General features: G+C 39.4%; 4 protein-coding genes across 5 annotated transcripts; 2 read left to right on the top strand and 2 right to left on the bottom strand.

Moving 5' to 3' along the window:
• Positions 1–1115: 1115 nt before the first annotated feature.
• On the bottom strand, positions 1116–3272 carry hbegfa (heparin-binding EGF-like growth factor a). Its single transcript, XM_020928742.2, has 6 exons — positions 3062–3272; positions 2327–2557; positions 2056–2254; positions 1812–1967; positions 1636–1722; positions 1116–1554 (listed from the first exon to the last, which is right to left on the bottom strand). Exons 1-5 carry the CDS (start codon positions 3117–3119, stop codon positions 1650–1652), a joined length of 717 nt encoding a protein of 238 aa, XP_020784401.1. The 5' UTR covers positions 3120–3272; the 3' UTR covers positions 1116–1554; positions 1636–1649.
• A 749-nt stretch (positions 3273–4021) lies between these two features.
• rufy1 (RUN and FYVE domain containing 1) lies at positions 4022–8186 on the top strand. Its single transcript, XM_020928130.2, has 17 exons — positions 4022–4385; positions 4780–4959; positions 5032–5149; positions 5214–5315; positions 5386–5509; positions 5578–5639; positions 5777–5912; positions 5984–6085; positions 6169–6285; positions 6353–6520; positions 6596–6693; positions 6769–6888; positions 7071–7200; positions 7281–7375; positions 7453–7501; positions 7570–7647; positions 7716–8186. The coding sequence occupies exons 1-17, from the start codon at positions 4055–4057 to the stop codon at positions 7857–7859; spliced, it is 2154 nt and encodes a 717-aa protein (XP_020783789.2). The 5' UTR covers positions 4022–4054; the 3' UTR covers positions 7860–8186.
• Positions 8184–13261, bottom strand: LOC110162788 (heterogeneous nuclear ribonucleoprotein H). 2 transcript variants are annotated; one of them, XM_055162272.1, is made up of 12 exons: positions 12991–13260; positions 12237–12330; positions 12007–12162; positions 11791–11934; positions 11209–11347; positions 10406–10584; positions 10181–10293; positions 9970–10105; positions 9296–9379; positions 9122–9214; positions 8922–8962; positions 8184–8821 (listed from the first exon to the last, which is right to left on the bottom strand). In XM_055162272.1, exons 2-11 carry the CDS (start codon positions 12316–12318, stop codon positions 8928–8930), a joined length of 1161 nt encoding a protein of 386 aa, XP_055018247.1. In that variant the 5' UTR covers positions 12319–12330; positions 12991–13260; the 3' UTR covers positions 8184–8821; positions 8922–8927. The 2 variants fall into 2 exon arrangements, with proteins under 2 accessions (XP_055018247.1, XP_020783348.1); XM_020927689.2 differs by lacking the exon at positions 8922–8962 and having other exon boundaries at positions 12991–13261.
• Positions 13262–14857: 1596 nt separating this feature from the next.
• LOC129411446 (ankyrin repeat and KH domain-containing protein 1-like) lies at positions 14858–23628 on the top strand (the record flags this gene model as incomplete). Its single annotated transcript, XM_055162273.1, has 12 exons — positions 14858–15313; positions 17378–17531; positions 19966–20122; positions 20509–20656; positions 20746–20893; positions 20977–21210; positions 21288–21382; positions 21517–21672; positions 21757–21838; positions 21924–22115; positions 22202–22311; positions 23525–23628. Coding segments are annotated over exons 1-12 (1859 nt in total), but the record flags the coding sequence as incomplete, so codon positions are not given.
• Positions 23629–23709: the final 81 nt, after the last annotated feature.

Raw genomic sequence — 23709 nt, 5'->3', positions numbered from 1 at the left:
TATTACCACCATTACTCACACTGTTTAGTACTAATAATGACACTACTGTTACAGTCTGGTTATTTACAACACATTTACGAAGAACTAATGCCTCATAAAGCAGTCGATAAAAGCAAGCTTGGATAAAAAGATGGGGTGGAATCACAACAGTATTCTATGTAAAAGCTCAATATGCGACCAAACCAAGGGAGTCAACTTTGACCATATAGCACCAAGACTAAATGTCATTAACATAAATTAATATCAGTGTTCAGTGTGAAATCTTAAAGTCGTGATAACAAACCAAAAGGGATCTTTTTTTTTTTTTTTGACTTTTTATTTTGATCTGAAAAAAAAATCACATAAATAGAAATCACGTCAAAACTCCAGTACTGGTTTTGAATGGGTGGTACAGAATTCACATTATATGCTTGACAGCTTAGCAAAGATCTCAGTGTGGAATGACCAACACTGAGGGCGGTTCTGCTTTAACAACAGTAAGACAATGAAAACAGTACAATATCGTTCATTGACTATTTTCTTGCTACAGTGGTTTGGCTTCAACTTTCTGACGCTCCTCTGAACAGTTTGTTAATGATGCAGACAGTGAATGTAAGATATTGGACATAAAGTCAAACAAAAGGCCAGTGCACTGTACAGTACATAATTCGCAGAGTGAGCAGTTGATAAATATGTGTTTTTTACATTGAAGTGCATCACTCAGTGAGATGTCCCACTGCCATCTATTACAGATAATTACTACAGGCATAAAACTTACCCTGACCAATCACATACTGTATGTATTATTATTTTAATTTATAGCAGTGCTATCAATCATCTATATATATATATAAATATAAATATATATATATATATATAAATATAATATATATATATATATATATATATATATATATATATATATATATATATATATATATATATATATATATACAAAAGATTATTTTTGATTAGATCTCTCCACAAACAAAAGTTTTTCTTTCCATGTATTACTAATAAATAAATATCTTTGTATACGTAACACAAAACTGTAACATTTGTTTTTGGTTTTTTTTAAAAAACAGCTGACGGTGGTTAAAAATCTACATAAATACACTTAAATAAATAAATTAAACTTATAAATATACTGTTTTTTACTGTACATAAAATGGTTGGATTTGTGCAGAAAAAAAATATAAAACACTGTCAATTTAGACAAAATGCACTGTTTACATTTCACACTGTTCGGTTCAGTCTTCTGTTTACGTTGCTGAGAAGCAGCACAGCACAGTCTAGAGACATCCTCCTCTTCCTCCTCTCTTCATCACCGACACCATACGCTTTACTCCAGTCCATCTTTAGGGCCAGTCCTTATTCCAGGTACTCCAGTTTTTAGGAAAGCCACCTTAACCTTGGGGCCTTGTGGGAAGAACGACTGATTTGAAAGTGGTCAGCCCTGCACTCCAGTGGTGGTATTCAGGCTACTCCTTTCTTGAACAGTATATTCCCTTTTTGGTAGGACCCCTTCTTGTGGTTCACGTTTCTATATTGAGGTAGAATTTCTGCATCTTTTACCTGCAGAATATCACAGAATCCTTATTAGACACACATTTGATTCAATATATTCTAAATATTGTTATTGTAACTTTTCCTCACCTGTGTCCATATCTTCAATGGTTGGACGATAACCCTAATTTCACTTTCTCTTCACTTTCCACATCATATGCTCCTCGCTTATGAAACCTGTAATCATAAAAATATGATTTAGAACCAATTTCTTTGCTTTTCCAAACCAATAATTTGTGTGTGTGTGTATCTGTGTGTCTACTCACCTTAGCATTAATAAAAGTCCAATAATAGTGAGGCAGACAGATGACAACACCACTGCGATGACAGCCAGTGCAGTTGTCCGACTGTAGCCTTCTTGTGGTTTCTCAACAGGCAGTGTAAAAAACTGGCACCTCTCCCCAGAGTACAATTGGTGACACCTACAAAACACAGAATGTTATAGTATTGATTCATAATACTAGGTAGGTAGGTAGCAGGTGGAAAATGAGATATTGAGTTGGTACTTACACACAGGATGGGGACCGGAGGTCCCTCAAATAATGACAGGTGCCGTGAATGCAGAAATCCTTATACTTCTTCAAACAGGGATTTCTCTTTCTACCTTTGCCCTTCCCCTTTTTTCTACCCTTCCCTCTCCTTGTAGTGCCTTCTGTTTTTTCAGTTTCCAGGACAGCTGAAGGATCCTTTGGTTGGCTTGACATTGCAACTACAAAAGAAGGTGAATCATATTAGATGGAACTCTATATATAATGCAATAAATGGGTGTAGCAGGACTTACCTCGTGGAAATTCATAATCCCCCGAGAGCCCATCCTCGTACTCTTCATCATAGTATTCATCCTCGTAATCTTCATCCTCTTGAGTGTAGTCTACAGTGGTTGTGCCCACATCTGTGCTCTGCTCCGTTCTTTTGTCTTGAGTTGTTGCTAACAAGTTGATGACTGCTGTGTTTCTCAGTCTGTCCGCCTCATATCTGTCCACTGCAGCACTGCTCACAGATCTTGACAGAACTGTAAAGTACAAGTTAGAATGAATTACAAAAATGCCCTTCGTTAGCTCTGAAGGTAAAGTGGTCCATGCCAGAATCCCTGCTCAGGTGGGCGGGACATCTGAGGCAAGTTGAAACATGTTTGGAAGCACTTTTTTTTTCACTCTAGTTTTCAGATAAAAGGGATCCCATTCAAAACTGACTTTGTGCTGAAACTTATCAATGATAAGGCATGTTCCTATAACAGGCTTTGAACTTAAGAATGAAATACTATCTACCACACGAATACAACCACACAAACACATATAGAGACACTTAGGTAATGTTCCATAAGAATATGAGTTAAAAATAAATGTATCTAGTTACATAAAGCATGGTTTAAATAAGAGATGACCCCGTTACCCCCTGAATAAAGGGACAACATGGAAAATATAATTAACATGTTAAAAAGTTTATAAAACGCAGTGCCTCACAGGTAGGCAGGCACATTCTAGTGGCGTGTCCATCAACAAAGCTTTAAACCTACCCAGTGCGTGAAGCAGCAGCGCCATAACAGCGAAAATCCTCATTGTTCCCAAATTCATAGAAGCGTGTATTCCCGTTGCTTGTTCAGAAAGTTTCCTTGTTTTTATAGTTTTGATTTTGAGTTCAGGGAGCAAATTCCAGCTGGGCGCAAACCTCGAGGGTGTGATGAGAGCGCGGTGTTTGCGTCAGAGGAGCGCACTGAAAGACCGTCCTGACAGAGGCGCAGTGGTATTTATGGCTCAAAGTTCACCACGCCTACAGCTGCCTGCCTCTGAAGACGTGAGGCTAAACATTGCACTGGGGCACATTATGGATCTCTCTTGTTAAAGGATCTTTTATATGAGATATAGCTGGACCTATTAACCTACATAAAAAGGGTATACAGTCTTTTGTAGGCTATTATAATAACAACTTAATTCCTGTTACAAAGACATCAACTTCATTTAAAATCTACGAAAATGCAGCTCAAACAGCTAACAATTTTACTGCAAACTACTTGATTCTCAGCACATTTCAAAGTGCAAGGTTACGCCACTGACTGTATACAACCCCACCGAATAGATAAAGTGCGCCACCAACTGGCAGAGATGGGCCAGCTCACTTTTCTAAGGTTTATTGCTGAAAAGCACATGGGGTAACGGAGCGGGCAGCACACGTGTTAATGATTTTTTTAAACACCTATGCGAATCAAAATTGGACCTATAGCCTACGATAAGTAGGCTTTCATTTAGGTTTTGAGCTGCATCCATGTTTAGAAAAGTGTAACTGATACAACAAGCTGATAATTATTTATTCTAACTTAATAGGTTTGGAAAATACAGTTAACAAATAAACTGTTTTCTAATGTAATACATTAATAATATTTCTATTGCCAGCATTTCCAGCAGGTGGCGGTATACGCTCAAAATCTGTGAAAACTGTGAACGCAGAAAGAATGAAATGGGCGTGTTTTACCCTGATCATATGACCGCTTAGTGACAGGAGCAGTACAAACATGGCCGACGACACAGAGGAGGTAAACACAGCTGTTGAGCACAACGAGTCCAAACAAGAGTCAAATCATGTCGAAGTTTCCCAAGACACGGCCGATGGCGAGACCGTCGAGGGGGGCAGCCATGCCGAGCTCCAGGACACGGCTTCGACCCTGGTGCAGAATAGCTGGTCCGCGCCTTTGCTGTCACTGGCACGGAAGGCCACGGAGAGTATTAGCGGCGGGGTGATCTCATCTGCTGCCCCCAAGAACAATGGTCAGGGCTCCACTCTGTCCTCCCCGACGGAAAACCAGAGCCAAAATGATGTCATTAATTCTGCGAGGAAGTTACCAGGTGCAGTCCGCTTTAAATTGTTTATAATAAAGTCATAAGTGTTAGAATACAGATTGGGAAAACTTCTTACTTTCTTTTAGACGTAGAGTGAACTGCCAGAACACATACTTACTTATTTACTTACTTAGGATACTTAGGATGTTCCTGGTCGCGGGCTAATAGCCCCTGAAACCAGATCTGTAGTCTTCAGTTCCTTTGTACATGCATACTCTTAACTTTTTGCAGACTTAGTTGTTACGCATGGTTTAAAAGCCATGCTTCCCAGGTCAGCATCCCACTGCCGTGCAAAATTTAAATTTTATGCTTTGATTTGTGGAACTGTGCTTTACCAAGTTCATCAAATGACATTAATTGAGAACTAACGCATACTTGTGTTTTCTTTGGGTTTCAACAGTTTTGACTCCAAAGGATCACATGTCAATTGAAAGATCCAATCTTCTCAGTATGATGAAGTTGAGCATCAAGGTCTTAATCCAGTCCTCTCTCAGCCTTGGCCGGACCCTGGACTCAGAGTATCCTCCACTACAACAGTTTTTTGTTGTCCTGGAACATTGCCTCAAACATGGATTAAAAGGTGAAGGATGAATGAAATGTACAAATCTTTGATAATTACATGTTCTTATAGTTGTTCTTTTTATACTTGCAGCCAAAAAGTCTTTTATTGGTCAGAACAAGTCTGTCTGGGGGCCTTTGGAGCTAGTGGAGAAACTATGCCCAGAATCTGTAGATATAACCACAAGTGCCAGAGACATGCCAGGCATTAAGTAAGTCACAAGACTCTAGAGAGATTACTGTGTCAACATTCATAAATACCAAATGTTTTGTTAGGACTGGTTTGGGAAAAGCAAGGGCCTGGCTGCATTTAGCACTCATGCAGAAGAAAATCGCAGATTACATGAAAGCTCTATTGGACCGCAAAGATCTCCTAAGGTAAGTATAATATAACGTTGTATTAATTAGATATAATGATTTATTTCATTAAAATGATGTTTATTTCCAGTGAGTTTTATGACCCAGGTGCCCTAATGATTGAAGAGGAAGGCTTGGTGATGGGGGGACTTCTGGTAGGAATCAATGTCATTGACGCTAACCTATGTATTAAAGGAGAAGACCTTGATTCCCAGGTAAATAAAAACATTTGTGAATGTATTGCGACCTGGCAGTGGTTGATTACCACGTCATTTCTGTTTAGGTTGGAGTTATAGACTTTTCTCTTTACCTGAAAGACCCTGCTAACAGTGAAACTTCACAAGAGTAAGCATTGCCTTAAACTGTAATGCACTTTTGTAATGATCAATTAAATGTTGAATTAGCCCCTTGGCCAAATGACAATTCTTTACAAATATTATTAGTATATGCATAATGTACTAAAAACACAATATTTTTTTCAGTGAATCGAAGATGACCGCAATATTAGATCAAAAGCACTATGTTGAGGAGTTAAATCGACACCTCAGTGGAACAGTTACTGATCTACAGGCAAAGATGGACTCACTGGAAAAGACAAACAGCAAACTTGTTGAGGAGGTGTGGTCTGTGTTTTAAAGATATTTCTTTGTGAATGTGAAGCATAATTGAAACTGCTTTTCTCTGTTTAGCTGACTGCAGCCACTGATCGAATAAACTCACTAAGGGAAGAGCAAGAACAGTTGAAAAAGGAGAATGAGTCCATTCTGCAGTCCAGCCAAAAGAAGGAAGAGGTCAGGCCCCAAACACTGAATGAAACCACAAAACATGTGATACATTCAGAAATTTTACATCCATAATGTGCTGTCTACACCAGGCAGCACTACAGGACAGCCAGGTGGAGCTGGAGACCTACAAGCAGACTCGACAAGGCCTAGATGAAATGTACAATGTGGTGTGGACACAGTACAAAGAAGAAAAGCGTATTCGCCAGGTAAGCTTCAATTTACTGGTTAACCATGCAACACTTTGGGGTTACAAGTTATATATTTTAATTTTAGGAGTTGGAGCGTGAATTGGAGTTACAAGTTGGGTTGAAGCAAGAAATGGAGGTTGCCATGAAACTGTTAGAGAAAGATACACATGAAAAACAGGACACATTAGCAGCCCTGCGACTTCAACTTGACCAGGTCAAGACGCTAAACCTGCAAATGTTTCAAAAAGCACAGGTATTGAAATGTAATAATAATAGTAATATGTAATAATATGGCAGTAAAGTAAGCCTTTGCGATATGTATCTGAAGGCATCAAAGCAGGAAGCTGAAAAAAAGCAGGCTGAAGCGACCCAGCTTGAGCAGAGGATGCATGAAATGGAAAAGACTTTGAAGGAACTAGAGAAGAGGTCTGCTCAGAATTATTTGGTAATGGCTACAAATGGACATTACATGGTTATAACTATCTATTTATAAAAACACAGATTACAAGACTCAGAGCAAGACCGCAAGAACAGCGTTCAAACTGATAAAAACATGAAGGATGAACTTGAGGGAAAAGTGGATGCTTTACAGAAACAGTTGTCTGACCTGGATACACTCAGGTAAAGACGATCCGATTCAATATCATGTTTATGCGTACTGAAGATCTTCTATTATTTGTTATATGCATTTATGACATTTAGTGCAAAGGACAGGCAATGTAAATCAATTACTTTGTATGTTTTGTTGGATATAGTAGTTCATCCACTATCGGAAAGTTTATCTGTGACGTTGCTGTGTTTAGGCTGGGTTTGGAGAATGAGCTGCGAACTGAGAGAGAACAAAGACAGAGCCTACAAAAAACTCTTCAGAGAGAGCAAGACAACAGCACTGAACTACGAACACAGTTACAACAACTGCAGGGCCTCCATGCTGTTCGTAAATACCTTTTTTCTAGCTAAAAGACTTAATGAAACACAGCCATTTTCAACAGTCATGTTTTTCATTCTTACAGGAGATGCAGGGCCTTAAACAGGAAAAACAACAACTACAGCAGAAGTGTGAGCAGCAGGAACAGGCTTTACAGGAGATGGGACTGCACCTCAGTCAGTGAGTAACTGGAGTCATACTACATTACATTGATTAATATTTTCACTTTATGACCAATATTTTGTTTTTAATCAAAGGTCAAAATTAAAAATGGAAGATTTTAGGGAGGTCAATAAGGCACTAAAGGTACAAAAGTAATAAATATGCATTAGGGCCAGTTCCCACAATTCATGTGTTTTATTTTTTTCCTCAAGGGTCATGCCTGGTTGAAAGATGATGAAGCGACTCAGTGCAAGCAATGCCTGAAGGATTTCTCAATATCGCGCAGAAAGGTACACCAACTTAAAAAACACTCTACAGTTCATTTATCAGCTTCACTGATTGCTTTTTTTTCCTGAAGCATCACTGTAGGAACTGTGGGGACATTTACTGCAACAGTTGCTCCAGTAACGAGCTGGCCTTACCCTCCTACCCTCGTCCTGTTCGTGTGTGCGACATGTGCCACTCGCTCCTTCTGCAGAGAAGCAACACCTCAAACTCTTGACACAACACTCACAAAAATGTATTGTAACTGCACACGCAAACATTGAAATCAAAGCAGAGCTAAACAGGCATCTGCCAACAATTAATTCAAACATCTTTCTAGCATTAAATTTCAGTTGAGCTTCTTTTTTTTTTACAGAATTACATTTACAAAGTACAGATCTGAAGTACTTGGAGCTCTGCAGTTGATCTAATGCTGGATTCATGCAGACTGTATTATAAAAATATATTTTAGAATGTACTATAAAATCTAATCTTTCTGAAGTCATTTGGATAAAGTTTTTTTTTTTTACCTAAACATTTGATAAAATAAAGTCTTATCATGTCACTTTTTCCAGACTGGTTTATTCACTTTTCCACATGAATTACAAATACCATTTAAAGCAGTAGAAACCTTCATATCAGCAGATTTAAAATGTACCTGCCAGGAGTAGCCCTCATCTTGAATAAACTGCCTTGTCAAAAAATTATAAAACAAAACATGCTCTGTGTTAGCCTGTTATAATTTCAACTTGAGACAAACAAAACATGTAAAAAGGTAGGAAAACAATCAAACATTTTAGTACATGCTTTCAAAGCCACCAGCACAGAGTGAAAATCTGGACGAACAGCCAGGTATTTAAAAAATGGACAGCACAGTCTCCTGGTAATGAAATTAAAAACACAGATCTTGCAATGTGTTGAATCTGTAACTAGGAACACAAACAGCAATTTTTGACCAAAGACGACCATTCTGGAGTTCATCCTCTTAAAACAAATTTCCACTTTCAACAATCAAACCTACTGTTTGTTTCTACACAAGATATACATTTCCAGTAAATTCAGCAAACTGAGTTAAAAAAACAAAACAAAACAGTCAACAAATTTACATTCCCCAGCCCCCTCCGATCCCATTCATGGACCCTCTGTTTCCTCCTCCACCACCGCCACCATAGTAACTGCTTCCCATTCCGCCCTGGTTACCTAACAAGAGACAAAATACACACTATAGGACCGCAGAGTTCTGTTTTGCAAATTTCATGTCATGCCAATGCAATAAACCAATTTTGAAAAGTCTACACACATTGGTTTACTCGTTGGACAGGCTTTGGCCCCCTTCATCATCTATATAGGAGAAGGAATGAATTGTACAATGCACAATTACACAAACGGGGCAATACATTACACGCATTCATTCACATGACAAAAATTGTTTGGGCACTATTTTTTAAACTTAAAATGTGTGAAGACTTTTCAGATATGAATTTTAGAGCAGACACTCACTATAGTCATTGTAGCCGCCCATATTTCCTTGGTTGTTATATCCACCAGAATATCCTGAATTCAGCTGTCCTCCACTGTATGATGACTGATTGCCTGAGCATTCAGAAAATATATGATTAATATATATATTTTTTTAATTAATTAACATGTGCAGCCTTTAAAACTGAGACTCACCCATGCCACCCATCATCTGGCCACCATATGTGCCATTACTGCCACCTGCTGTTGAGTTTAGGAACAGTTCCACGTAGCGGTGCTCTGTCAGAAAGAAGGCAATACACAATGACCAAAGGCCAACACATACATACAGGTGATATTCCATCAACGCCACTTGCCAAGTCTAGGCTTTTCTTGGCTGAAACTAACTCCTCTCCACCTTTAGTGTTAAGTTGGTCCATGAAAAAAATAAGCCTGGGTCTAACCAAAGCTTATTTAAACTGCGCTTTAATTGAGAAGGCCAGATCAATGAAGCACTTATATTATTTGTGCCTTTTTGATGAATGCAGCATCACAACCAGCTTCCAGTGTGTGGTCAATAAAAGTCTCAGGGGACACACAAATAATAAGTAATTTTTTAACTGTAAAAAAATTTGACTTAATACAGATGGGAGAGTGCATGTGCCGAAACTTTTGACTTTTCGTTTAGTACTTTTTGGAGACTAAGCTAAAATATTTGTGACAGGTAGTCTGGTCCTGACCAAGTTTGTGTTTAGGCGCTTGTTACTATGACTATGGAATCAGCTCTAGGATTTGATAAATCTGGATTGTCCAAATAAACCAGGCTTTTTTTTTTTTAGCTTGTTTCATGGAATACCCCCAGTTAAGAGTGTGTAGAAATGAGCACTTACGCATGTTTGCCTTGTCTTTGGACATTGCTGCCACAGCATCTTCATGAGTGGCAAACTCCACATCTGCTTCTCCGGTGACCCTCCCATCTGGACCAATCTCAATATGGACCCTTACTGGATTCAATGGTGAAAAGAACTAGAATGGGAAAATTAAGAATTATAATTTTATACTAGACAAAGTAAAAATTACCAAAAAGTAATTATGTGTTACATTGTAGATATCATTCTCTGTTGCTCTATACGGCAATCCCCTCATATGTACACAGTGACCAGTTGTACTCTGAAAAGATGAGCCACCATCTCCATACCGTCCATCGGATACACCTAAATAAATCAAAGTGGGATTAACAGAAGGCATTTTAGGGAATGTACCTACTAATCTTATTTAGTCACTTGCAATGTTAACAATATTGTCATGATACCACACGTTACATACCTCCTCCGTAGCCTCCTCGGCGCATTCTATCATAGGACCCTCCCCGGCCCATCATGTTGTACCCACGGCCCCCAGAGGGACGATCGTATGGGCCCGGTCTCTGCATGCCCATAGGCTTCCTCTGTGGTTCGTAATGTGTCCGCACCTCAGCGCGGCTGCTCTTGAAGATCTCAATGTACCTGACACAATAATGTATCACAGTAAGGAAATGCGCAGGAGGAGCACACCAGGAAAGACTGCATTGATAAAATGACTAAACTGGGCTATAGAGATTCTACATGCTGTCATGGTATAATCAGTTGTAAACACCATGTGATTTAAAAGTAGCATAATGAAATGTATTTTTACATTTTAACGTGACCACTTTTCTTATGGTTAACTGTAAGTATTTTTATTCATCAATGTTGCATCAAGAGCCCTCGCCATGACAGCCATTTTGTAGTTTGAGGAACGGTAAAGGGCTCCAACCCATCTGCAGCCCACCCCAAGCAATACCTGTGACAGTGGGCTTCAGATCCATGGGTACACTAGCCTAATAATTTAAATATCAGCGGAATTGTGCTTACCATTATCAGCCTGGACAGATAGTTCGTGCCAAGACGCCATCAAATTTAGTACAATGTATTTTTTTAGTGAGACTATGCACTAAAGCATAGAAATTTAAGGAAAACATTTATAATTTTTTTTGTCTATGTGTATTAGCAAATACGTAAGATAGCATGATTGTGTGTATGATTGAGATGTTAAAAGGTGCACACCATAAGAAAAGTAACTTATCCAGCCAACCAACCAACCATCCCCACCTGTGCCCTATTCTTTCCTTGTGTTTCTTTAGAGCCTTTTCAGCTATATCCTGTGAAGCAAACTGCACGAAGGCCTCCCCCGTACTCCTCCCCTGGATGTCCACCGGCAATGTTATCCCATTTGGCACGATTTCCAACCCTTCAACCCAAGGACAGATAACCCCAGCAGGGGACATATTAAATCACATGCCCAATCACAGAAACTTTCTCTAAAGAGAGAGAGACAACTTATAGAACTATACATCACAAATACAATTGTAGTTCATACCACTGAAAGCTTTCATGTGTTAAAATAACAAAAGTATCATAAATTAAAATGACAAGGATAAATAAAGATTATGAAGAGATTGTGTATGACATTAGGATACTATTCATTAAAAAAAGACCTGGTGACATGAAAACTAGTTAATTAAAAATTAGTAAAACATATATAATGAATGGTGAAAAACTACAAATGTGCGACTACTTCAGAAAAAAATAAACTACTAATAAGAGTGCAAGATAAACAAAATCATCAGGGGTTAAACATTCATATATACAATATTAAAATGTCTACAATAATATTCTTAGAGATAATGTTACCTGAGAAAAACTGTACAATTTCCTCTTTGCTACAACCAAACGGGAGGCCTCGAAGTCGAACAAGCCCGTCTCCTGCGGTGTCTGGACAATTTGGACCAGTGTGTTTCAAAACCCAATCCATCTCAACGTTGTTGGACTTGAACACTAAGGCCAAACAATGGATCAAATTCAGCAACAACATAAATACATAAATTCATCGTGTTGCTCCTTACATACCTTCCACATATCGATGGCCCATTGTTTCTCTGTCTTTCTTCATAGCAACTTTCATGTCATCTTCGGTTTCCAACTCAATAAATGCCTCTCCGCTGGGTCGGCCTTCTCTGGTGTAGGTAAAATGGATTCCACCAGAACTGTTGAGAATTTTGCAATCTATAATCAAAATAATCAGTTAGATTACCTACAGGTCTTACAAGATAAACTTGTTAAGCCATTAACACTTTTACCAGAGAAAAAACGCAAAAGTTCATCAACGGAGCAGGACCATGGGAGACCTCTGATGCGTACAACATATCCCTCATCAGCCATGATTGAAATACCCTATAAAAGAAAACATGGGATCAGTTCAGGCAAGTCTTACATTATATGCAGGAGTTGTTCTGTGGTATGAAGTGGGTCTATATTGAATTTAATCTAACACCATATAAATTAAATGGTGTAATCGAACGATAGTTCTAAGATACACAATAAAAAGTAAGGTATGAATGTACTTGGGCCACTATAGGGGCTATAATTAACTTTTGAACTTATCTCATTTAGCTATGCAGCATTTTAGTATCTTTCTGCATTACCGCAAAAAGAGCCACCGAAATCAATGAATAAGAGCGCGTACATGCTAATGCTAAGCTAGTTAGAGGGAAAGCTCACGATAAAGCTAGTTAGACAAAAGATTCATTGCACAGTATACTGAAAAAGAATGTGCGGATGTTACGCATTAGATATAATGTAATATAATATCATTTTAGAGTTCATCGTTTTGAGGGGAAATAATTGAATGCATCACGCTTACACCGCACCCAGACAAGAACAAAAGCGGCCCTCTCAGCCTGCGCCATGTTATTAGCGGTATTATGGAGCACAGAGGCTAACTCTTTTGCTAAGAACGTACAAGATTTGAAGTCTACAGTTAAAACCCCAAATGTACTTAGATTGTATGATTTAATGAATATGCGTAAATAAAACAAAAGTAGTAAGATTTACCTGACGTGATCCCCCGATCCAACACACCGGAAAACGTATGAATAGACCACGACAGCCCTGCGTGTGCGAGAGATGCTGAAGCCGCCGAAGCCTTCAGTGAGTTGCCAGAATATCGTAACAATCCCCTCTTACACTGAAATCCCAATTAAATGTAATGTGCTATAAACTCATTAAAAAATATTTGCCTGCAATAGAATAAACCAGATCCAAAATACCGTACAAGAAAGCCACTTATGGTATACTCTGCATAAAGAATTTTGATACAATCATAAGAGACAAGCTTTTGTATCTGGCAACGCTGCCCTGGAGAAGCGGGGGCCTCAGCGGTCACGCCCTAAAAACATGACGTAAGATGAGAGGAGTGGACCATGGGCTGTTTAGTGAACTACTTACTGGTACTGGCCTAGAAATTTAATGTAACTATGTTTTGAACCATATTGAATTATACGTATGAATGCATTCACTGGAACACCAAACCATGTTCCAAATAAGCTGCAAGCCCAAGAGTCAGATGTTCAGATCAGCTGCTGTTGTCATGCACTATTCTTGGAGGTCCTTAGTTTGCTGTTTTTCATCAAAGGCTGCATGTTAATAAAGGAACTGGAGTGAATACAACGAATAGTTCAAAGAGACAATGTTTAATTTATAATCTTTAGTTTAGGTCTGTTGAATCACTCTTGGACTGGGGTCATGAATTGGAAGAATTCAGACCAAAACAGTTGTCAGACAGTCAGAACACACCCATTACACACTATTATTGTGCCAGATCCCCCAAAATATTTCTTGGAACCTTTATCTTCATATATTAAAAATTTGAAAAATTCTGGATAGTTTTAAAAATATTTGTTTTGAAGGTTAGGATTGCAGAGGATGCAGAGTATACTAATTCGGGAGAAAGTCTGAAAAATAGATCTAAGGACAGTATTTGGCCCTTGGGTCACAGTTTGTCCAAACCCCTGCCTAAAATCATACATGTCCATGCCTTAATTTTTTTCTACACGCAACAAAAAGGCAAAATCAGTTGGAGTAGTACAATTTAATTAGACAAAACAAATGATGGCCCCTATTTCATTGCCAACAACTTTACAATACAATAATATTAGTAAATTAGTAACAATAATATTAGTAAATAATACCATATTCTTTACTGATGGAAAAAAAAAGATGATTAATAACATTGCACAAAACCTCATATATATATATATATATATATATATATATATATATATATATATATATATATATATATACACACACACACACACACACATACACACACACATATATATATATATATATAGTTCTGTTTTGCATAAAAAGTTTATATATATATTTTTTTTAGTTCTAAAATTTTAAATGACCGTTAGAACCCTCTGATTAGCTCTCATTAAAACTAAATTAATATATTATAATTATCACATAGCCTATTAGAAAACTTATAGCCCACTTCCAACATTATATTCAACCATATACTGACTCCTAAATTAATTATACAAGTAGGTAGTAAGTGTCTTTTCTGTGTATTATTAATGTGTTATAAATCAAAACGTACAACTGCATTAAAGAAAAAAAAAAAAACTATGCTAACCATACATAATCTGCTTGGCTATACATCACCTTTTGTTTTAATTTGCAATATCTAGTAAAGTTGTGATAAACTAACACAGCTAACTGTAGTTAGTGGCCTTCCATGTCAAGTCTTGACGTTCGTTCACAGCCTCGTGATATCGGTAAACCTAACATGACGTTGCGGTCCCGTATTTGACGAGCATCAACACTGACCAATAGAAACGCGACTCTGCCTGAGCAAAGCCAATGGGCTTATGAGAATTTCCCATAGAGGCGGTCTTTCTAAGAAACAGTGCGTATCGGGTTAGGTTGTTAGAAAGTTAATGGCTGGGGGAAAGAGATCCTCCTCAACCCTCGCTTCGGGAGAGTTTCTGGATTCCCTGAAGTAAAATCACGCAAATAACCTAAAACAAAGAGCCTGGGCGGACGTTTAAGTCAACAACTAGCGCGTAAACCCAGTATCGTGAACATAAGTATGCAGGATGCAGTAGCCGGGACGGCAATGCTGACGGACGGCTTCGAGGACGAGATTGACTCGGTGACTCCTCGCTCCCCAGTGGCAGGGATGGGGGTAGGAGCGACACCAGGAGGAGTCGGACTGGGGGGCATTGGGATTGGTGTAGGCGGAAAGAAAGTACGCTTGTACGGTGAGCCAAGCGGGCCTGCTGCAGAAAGACTGGATTTTAAACTGGCGGCCGCGGCCGTACTCTCATCTGGTCCTGGATCCGGCAGCGACGAAGACGAGGTTTCAGAGGTAGCTACGCTATGCTAAGTTAGCTAAGCTTTACTAGAGCTAACTAGGGGCTAGGCAGCATTCCGCTTTAGCGAGCTGGCTGCTAGCTAAGACTTAGCTCACAGTTGGCAGCCACCCCCTCCCAGGCCGCCGAAATTACGTAAATTATCCCCACACCTTACTCAAATAACACTACTTGCCTGCTCAGGCCCTAATACAGTGTTTGATGTGTACAATGTATTTTGGAGCAGTTGCAGTTGTGCAGGCTAGTCGGAGAAAATGTATTATTTATGCGTCCCAGGCTGCGACTACGGCCTTGTTCGAGTGGAAGAGACGGCGGCCTCGCTTGGTGCTGTCGTCTCGCAGCAGCACCACAAGTTTGCAGCCCTTCCCCAAAATTGAGCCTCAACGCTCAGAATGTGTCCGCCAGTCCATGGACAGACTCGGACAGATCTGGTGCAATTACGTCACTTTACAAATCATGTAAATAATCTGTGATCAGACGTAAGGCAGCTATTTCATCCATGTAGATGGCGTTTTACTCGGGGTCAGCCTGGATTTTACAAGTCTGTGTTGACAAATAACCCCGTTGTTAGTTCATCCTCCCTTCTTGTCTCTCAACCATCAAACTGGTATCGATACAATGTGAACTTTATTTGCGCTGTCACGGTGGTGAGCAGGTTTACCATTGCTGTCACAAATGGGACAAGTGTGGTGGCATCTCAGACAGATCATGCTGCAGTTTTCGATAGAAAACAGAAATAGAAATAGAAAATCTGTTACTTGCAAATTGCAATATAATGTGGCGTTATATATATTGAATTGGGTTTATTACATAAAAGCACTACAGAAAGAAACGTAATGTTGGTTTTCTGCTTTGACTTTTTTCAGAAGACAAATCATAAAATTGATATGGAAGTTACATCTTTAAGGACCCTCAATACATCAGACACCTGTATGATTTGAAACTAAAGGCAAAACAAAGTTTTACTGGTTTAGTCTTTTGCTGTTACTGTTTCCCTTCTACTTTGCTCTGACCAGCTGAACAGTGAGCATCTTTAGCTAAGTGGAGGTTCATAAAAGTAGCAAAAGAAAAGCCTGTTTTGACAGTAATAGTTGAGGTAAACTAATCAAATCAGCTTGAAAATACAGAGTTTCTGTCGTGCCTGAAGTTAGCCTGTACTGCTCCAAGAGTGTCTGGTGTGCCGGTTCAACCCAGTGGTGAACTCTCTGCTCTGGGCTGTAGCTAAAATCTGAGCCCCAGGATTAAGCAGATGCCATTCTAGGCCTTTCCAGCTCTGTGGATACCATCACTCTGGGAACTGTAGTTCATTAATAGTGAACACTGATGTCCATTGTTGATTACAAAAGCCCACATAGAACTACATTCCCCATGGTTTGTTGTGCTTTGCATTCCTGTCCTATAGCTGAATTTCACTACATTGCTGAATACTAACTTTCTCAAAACATTTACCGATTTGACTTCTCTGAACCTCAAATGCTGGAATATGTCTGAATATGGGTTGAACTCATTACTTTTAAAAATAAAACTTCTCATAGCACATAATTTGCACATGAATCCAGTTCATACAATTTATGAAATTGTCATTGCTCATGTTTGTAATGATAACTTTAGATTAACTTTATATTTAGTATAGCTAACACTCATTCTGTTGTCAGTACACAGCAAAGTCGGCGTGTTAACATTAAAGTCACCTTGTGAAATTGTTAGTTTCTTGCAATATACTTGTTCTATTTCAGATCAGTTAAATTGTGTTGCTAAAACAGATAGCTGGCTCAGGTATGATGCTGTGTGCTAGGGGCAGCTGACTCTCAGCTGAATCTGTCCGTGTTTGAAGGAGCACTACTGCGTCCTCTGCTGTCGGCCCTTTATCCTGATGTTCTCTTTGCTTCCTTTGTGCTAAGGAAATTGTAAACAAACAAGGATCATGTTGGTATCTAGTTATAGGACATGAATTTTAGTTTTAGACCAGTTGTTAAACAAATGATTTAAAGGGTTTATATATTCATTCTTGGTGATATTTTTCCAATCCAGTTCTTCTTTCTTGCTTGTTTGTTTCAAAGGTGGAGTCCTTCATTCTTGACCAGGAGGACTTGGATAACCCCATAATGAAGACTGCGTCAGAGTTGCTCTTGTCCAGTGCCACAGACGGGGTTGATTTGAGAACTGTTGATCCAGAGACACAGGCACGGCTCGAAGCTCTATTGGAAGCTGCAGGTATGAGAGTTTTTTTTCAAAATTAAGCCTGTCTTCACACAGAACTCTACAACAAAGTTTTTTTTTTAATTTCCATTAATGAATATACATTTGAAAGTTTGATTGGCATTATAAAAACTGAAGTCAGTTAAAAAATAATTTGGTCCATCAGTTTCACTCAAACTTGTAATCTAGGTGTTAGGTGCAGTGTGTAGATTAATCCAATAGTGCTGGGTGTCCTGGCCTCGTTTGGGCTTATGAACATTACCAGGTAGATTAACACTGCAATGCGCTTGAGCCTTTCCAGCATGCAGCGAGCCCACGTTGAACAGCTAATGGGTAATCTCATTCTACTGTATTTCCCCTCCTGTCCTCCCTGCCACAACACAAGAGTTCATCGCTGTAAATTAAGTCAGTTCAGTCATACAAATATAATTTTTTGTTTTGTATGTCACTACTGCAGGGATCTATTCATGAGTTTTAGCATTTGAGGACAGGAGACCATTCAAAAGGTGTAATATTTGATATTCAATTGTTAATTGCTAAGGCAATGGTCCTAATTTTTCACAATTCAAAATCCCATGGATAGATAGTGGTGTTATATTCATATATTGATGAAGTGTGCTGTTTTTAAGAGCCATTTGTTCCCATATTGTCTACTGTTAGTGATATATGTTGACAAGCAATGTAAATTGACATGTAAAATAAGTCCTTCTGCGTGAGGTTGGGTTTGACAAATGTTCGTGACATATATTGGTATTTCACTACTACATAGTTTGTACACAGATTAGCCAGAATGAGGTGGACTAAGTGCCCTGTGTAGTTGACTATACAGGCTGAATGTAGAAATGTACTACTGAGAAAAATGCTACACAGATGCAGCGGTCCAAAAATAACCATCGATAAAATATATAATGCTGTTCAAATATAAAAGCAAAATCAATCAATTTTACTGGATGAGTCTGTTTGCAATTCTATTACACTTTATTTCAGATTACATTCTAGTCAAGGAAGGGACATATTTCAGATTTTAGATGAGCTGTTCAAAAAGTTATTGTTAGCTGCTCAGAAGTTGTTTATATACATTTTTGTATCACAGAACTACAATATAGAATGCAATTTTAGTTCCTTTCATATTACTGTCTAGTCTTCTAGGTCAGAGATGGCTCAAGAACTTTCTAAAACTTTTCAAGAAATGCCTTTTTTTTTTTTTTTTTCAAATGAATATTTAGACACTAGTTTTAGGATAAATTACCTGGGTCATATCTGGGTAATTACTTAATTTTTTTAACAACCTATTTTGTTATATGTAATTGGCCAAATAAAAATGTATCTATATTGGTAGAGGTACTTCTGTTTAGAAAAAACTTTACACAGAACATATGAGTTTCTCAAAAGCTATACACCTGGGAATTAATTTGACTAAAGTTGTGTTTAAACTAAATCGAGAAGAAAATGTTGTCACTGTAAACATGAAGGCGGAGGGAAGCAACATGTAGGGCAGCAGTATTTGCTAGATGCAAACAATAATGAAAACACAAGTTTTTAAAATATCTAATATTTTTTATTAGGATGCTGTGATATTGTTATATCATTTAACTACAACATTACCCTGCTCACAATGAAGAAAACAACAACAAAGTGCTCTGTTAGTATGTTGAGTGAATAGTAATATAAAAAAAAAATGACAGACTTGATCTGGCTTATAAACCAGCCATTATTAGATACACAATACCAATTAAAGAACAAGGAATGTGCATTATTTGTATGTTTGGTAAACCTTTTGACTACATTGAGATAAACATGTCAAGAGTAAACCATTAACTTTCCCCTCAGCTCCTTTCTTAACTTTGCCGTGCGAAACATTGTGAAATCTTTGAGAACCATGCTACCTTGTGTTAAACCAAATGCACTGATTGAAAAAAGGGAGTATTTAAAAAAGTTCATAATTGTTAAGTGTGTACATGGGTTTCAAACAATTTCAAACACAAGCCAGCTTCCCATTCTGAAGCTTTTGTTAGCTGTCTGTTTATACAATATGTTGAACCTTTTTTGTCCACGGTCCTTATGAGCTGCAGTTATTTCTTTCTTGTTTACTACCTCTTACCATCTATGATTCAAAAGGGATGAACCGTTTTCTCTTAAACCACAAACCACATAATTTACAGGACTCACTGCATTTGTCACAGAGCTCTTTTTTGCTCCAGTCCTGTTGATTTGTTGTGAAAAAATACAAAATCTATAGATGCGTAATGAGGGCACTCTGAAGATGTATGCCACCAAATTATTAACAAATGCTTTGGTTGGGTTTTTTCTGTGTTTTGCATTCACGCCACTACTAACCTTGGATTGGATTGGCCTGACTGGATGCACTTCTCCCTCTCCCCCTGGTGTGGTTGTGCTTCCCTGTGGTTTGCCTTTGCCTATGCACCTATGCCCTTTTGGTGTTTGGCAGGCATCGGTAAACTGTCCACTGCCGATGGTAAAGCTTTTGCAGACCCTGAAGTGCTACGGCGGCTGACATCGTCTGTGAGTTGTGCCCTGGACGAAGCAGCAGCAGCCCTGACGCGGATGAGGGCGGAAAACACACTCAATGCAGGCCAAGCAGACAAGTATGTATCTGACCCACACCCATACACTAGTTGGTAGGGGTGGGCGATATGACCGTATAAGATCATCATGATCTGATGCCAGCTTCAGGAGATTGTTATATTGTGATACAGTTCTTTAATGTTAAATGCTCTTGTGCTCTGCTTTACTTTCCCCCCACCAGCTACAGCTAATGGTTAGCATTAATGTGCTCATGAATTGTGAACAAATGGAAACTGTGCCATAGCTTCTAAAAATTGTGGTTTAATTTTTTTGCCATATTGGCCACCTTTACTACACCAAATGCTTAATGATAGATAGTGATAGATGGTAGTAGTGTGTTATTGTGCGGCGTTTGTAACTTCACCTGTCACAGTGGCAGTAATTGTAGCAGTCTGGTTATTTTCAGCCGTAGTTTAGCAGAGGCGTGCTCAGATGGGGATGTCAACGCAGTCCGCAAACTGTTGGATGAGGGACGGAGCGTCAACGAACACACAGAAGAAGGAGAGAGCTTGTTGTGTCTTGCCTGCTCAGCTGGCTATTATGAACTTGCACAGGTAAAAATATACCTATTATTTAACTACTAAAAAACACACAGTTTTCATGATTATCGATTAATTATTGGATTTTTTTTTTTTATCTGCAGGTGTTATTAGCCATGCATGCCAATGTAGAGGACAGAGGCATCAAAGGGGACATAACACCACTAATGGCAGCAGCCAGTGGAGGTTATGTAGATATCGTCAAACTCCTTTTGGTCCACGGAGCAGATGTAAACGCACAGTCCTCTACAGGTTAAAAAAAAAAGTTTTTACTTAAGTTTGTCTGTGTTTATGTGTGTACATTTTACTAATGCTATTTACTTGCTTTATTTCAGGAAACACGGCTCTGACGTATGCATGTGCAGGTGGCTTTGTAGATGTGGTAAAAGTGCTACTCAAAGAGGGTGCTAACATCGAGGACCACAATGAGAACGGGCACACTCCCCTCATGGAGGCAGCGAGTGCGGGTCATGTGGAGGTTGCCAGATTGCTCTTGGAGTATGGCGCTGGCATCAACACACACTCCAATGAGTTCAAAGAAAGCGCTCTCACGCTCGCCTGCTACAAAGGTCCGATTACTACCTTTGAGGTTATTTTGCACATTTAAGGAGTTAAGCTTCTAACCATCAAATATCCCTATAAACAGGTCACTTGGACATGGTGCGTTTTCTGTTGGAGGCTGGAGCAGATCAAGAACACAAGACTGATGAGATGCACACAGCTCTGATGGAAGCTTGCATGGTGAGCATTAGATCCACCACTATTTGGCACACAAGATACGTGGCTGAAAAAATAAAATGCATAAAATCTATAATATTTTTGATATTAGTTTGTTGTGCTTACCTACACATTTTTTGTGTGTCTCGCTGTCCCAGGACGGCCATGTGGAGGTAGCGCGACTCTTACTGGATAGCGGGGCTCAGGTGAACATGCCTGCAGATTCCTTTGAGTCACCCCTCACCCTGGCAGCCTGTGGGGGACATGTGGAGCTGGCAGCTTTGCTCATTGAGAGAGGAGCCAACCTGGAGGAGGTATGGTCGACTAGACTGATTTACTTTTATTATACGTGCTATATAATTGTCTTTATTTTCATCTGATCCTGTTCTTATGCACAGGTTAATGATGAGGGTTACACACCTCTTATGGAGGCAGCTCGAGAAGGTCACGAGGAGATGGTAGCTCTGCTACTAGCTCAAGGTAAATTGACTCAAAATAACACTACCATTATAACTTTGACCTTGAGCAGAATGTACAAGGTAGAAGTGAACACTTGTCTCTCCAGGTGCAAACATCAACGCACAGACAGAAGAAACCCAGGAAACAGCCCTGACTTTAGCATGCTGTGGAGGTTTCTTAGAAGTTGCAGACTTTCTCATTAAGGCGGGAGCTGATATAGAGTTAGGCTGTTCCACTCCTCTCATGGAAGCTGCCCAGGAAGGCCACCTAGAGTTGGTGAAATACCTATTAAATGCAGGTGAGTAGAATGACTGCTAGAAATGAGCCCCTACTTGCTAGCTGCAGTTTAGATTTCTGGAATGAGAAATCCTGTTTTGCATTCAGGAGCAAATGTTCACGCAACAACAGCCACTGGTGACACAGCATTAACTTATGCCTGTGAGAATGGACACACAGACGTTGCAGATGTGCTTCTGCAGGCTGGGGCCAACCTGGTATGTTTTAAACCTAATGCTTTTTCAATTACTGTTGATAATGTCAATTAAGGTTGTATGGAGGATTTTTTTGTTTCAAATTGTCAATGATAGCATTATAGAGATGCAGTAGCCTTGTAATTATGATGACCAAAAAAAAGAGAATAAAAATTCATCAACTCTGGACGTGGTGGGGCCAGCTAATCATTTGAGAGTAACGAGACTGCCTCGTTATCTGTTAGCTGATAGGCTGTCAATCAAACTCCCTACGTTTCTAGCATAACTGACTTGCCTGCTCGCTGCCATTACGTGGTTTACGTACACCTGTCACGCAGTCCACAGACGCTGTTTACTCCACCAACGCAGCGGTTCTTAGCGGCTTTTTTGACCTATGTCTTCCTCGCAGTTAGCACTAAGTTTGTTGCAATGGCAGACAAGAATCTACGAGCAGTTAGCCGCAAAAGAAAGTCCGTTTTTGAGGTCGCTGAAAGAAGAAGACAAGGGGAAAAGCAGCGAAGCCAAACTAAGGTGATTATTGGAGATTCATTCCAGCGATGGTGCGACTGAAGCAGACGCAGGGTCTAAAGACTGACGCATTGGTCGCCAAATTACTTCTGGACAGGTCACTTCTGCTTATTATGAAAACGTACTTTATTTCCAAGAGCTAGACAAACGTTTTTCAGGACACGAATGCGATATCCTATGCCTGAAAACGTAATTTTAAATGCAAAGAAAGAGCCCGCTTGCCGCTGTGTGTTGTAGCTAGTTCATTCGCACGGAATCTCCGCGCACCCCTTTCTGCACCGCTCCCCTCTCCTCTCCCTGCTCCCCGTTCCGCTCTTCTCCCTGCTCCTCACTTCTTCTCTGCGCACGGAATCTCCACACACCGCTCCCCGCTCCGCTCTTCTCCCTGCTCCTCACTTCTTCTTCGCGCACTAAATGTCCGTGCACCCCCTCCCCCCGCTCCTCACTTCTCCACCTTGCCTAACCAACACTGTAGTTAGTTGTTTACAAGTCATGTGCAGCGATGAGTACTTGTTTTCTAGAAACAAACCTGTTTCTGGCGTAAGGAGGAGGCGGGAGGAGGCGTTTCTACGTAGGGAGCTGTGGGGGAGGGGTGGTGGTTTCACGCATGCGCAACATTTGAAAAATGACAAACAGTCGCTGGATTTCTCATTCCCTGGAAAATCCTCTATACAACCTTTAAAAAGCTAAATGTTTTTGTTTTCCTTAGGAACATGAGTCTGAAGGGGGGCGAACTCCTTTGATGAAGGCAGCAAGGGCAGGCCATCTTTGCACAGTGCAGTTCCTGATCAGCAAAGGTAGTGTTTATTTTTTGTTATACTATAAACTTAATTGACCATTTGTTCTAATGCAGATCAAGTTATTCCATTATTAAAATGTCTATGTTTTCTAGGA

The sequence above is a fragment of the Boleophthalmus pectinirostris genome, unplaced genomic scaffold (assembly GCF_026225935.1).
Source record: "Boleophthalmus pectinirostris isolate CB_2022bp ecotype Guang Dong unplaced genomic scaffold, ASM2622593v1 HiC_scaffold_466, whole genome shotgun sequence".
Taxonomy (NCBI): Eukaryota; Metazoa; Chordata; class Actinopteri; order Gobiiformes; family Gobiidae; genus Boleophthalmus; species Boleophthalmus pectinirostris.
This window is presented reverse-complemented; position numbering and strand designations above follow the sequence as displayed.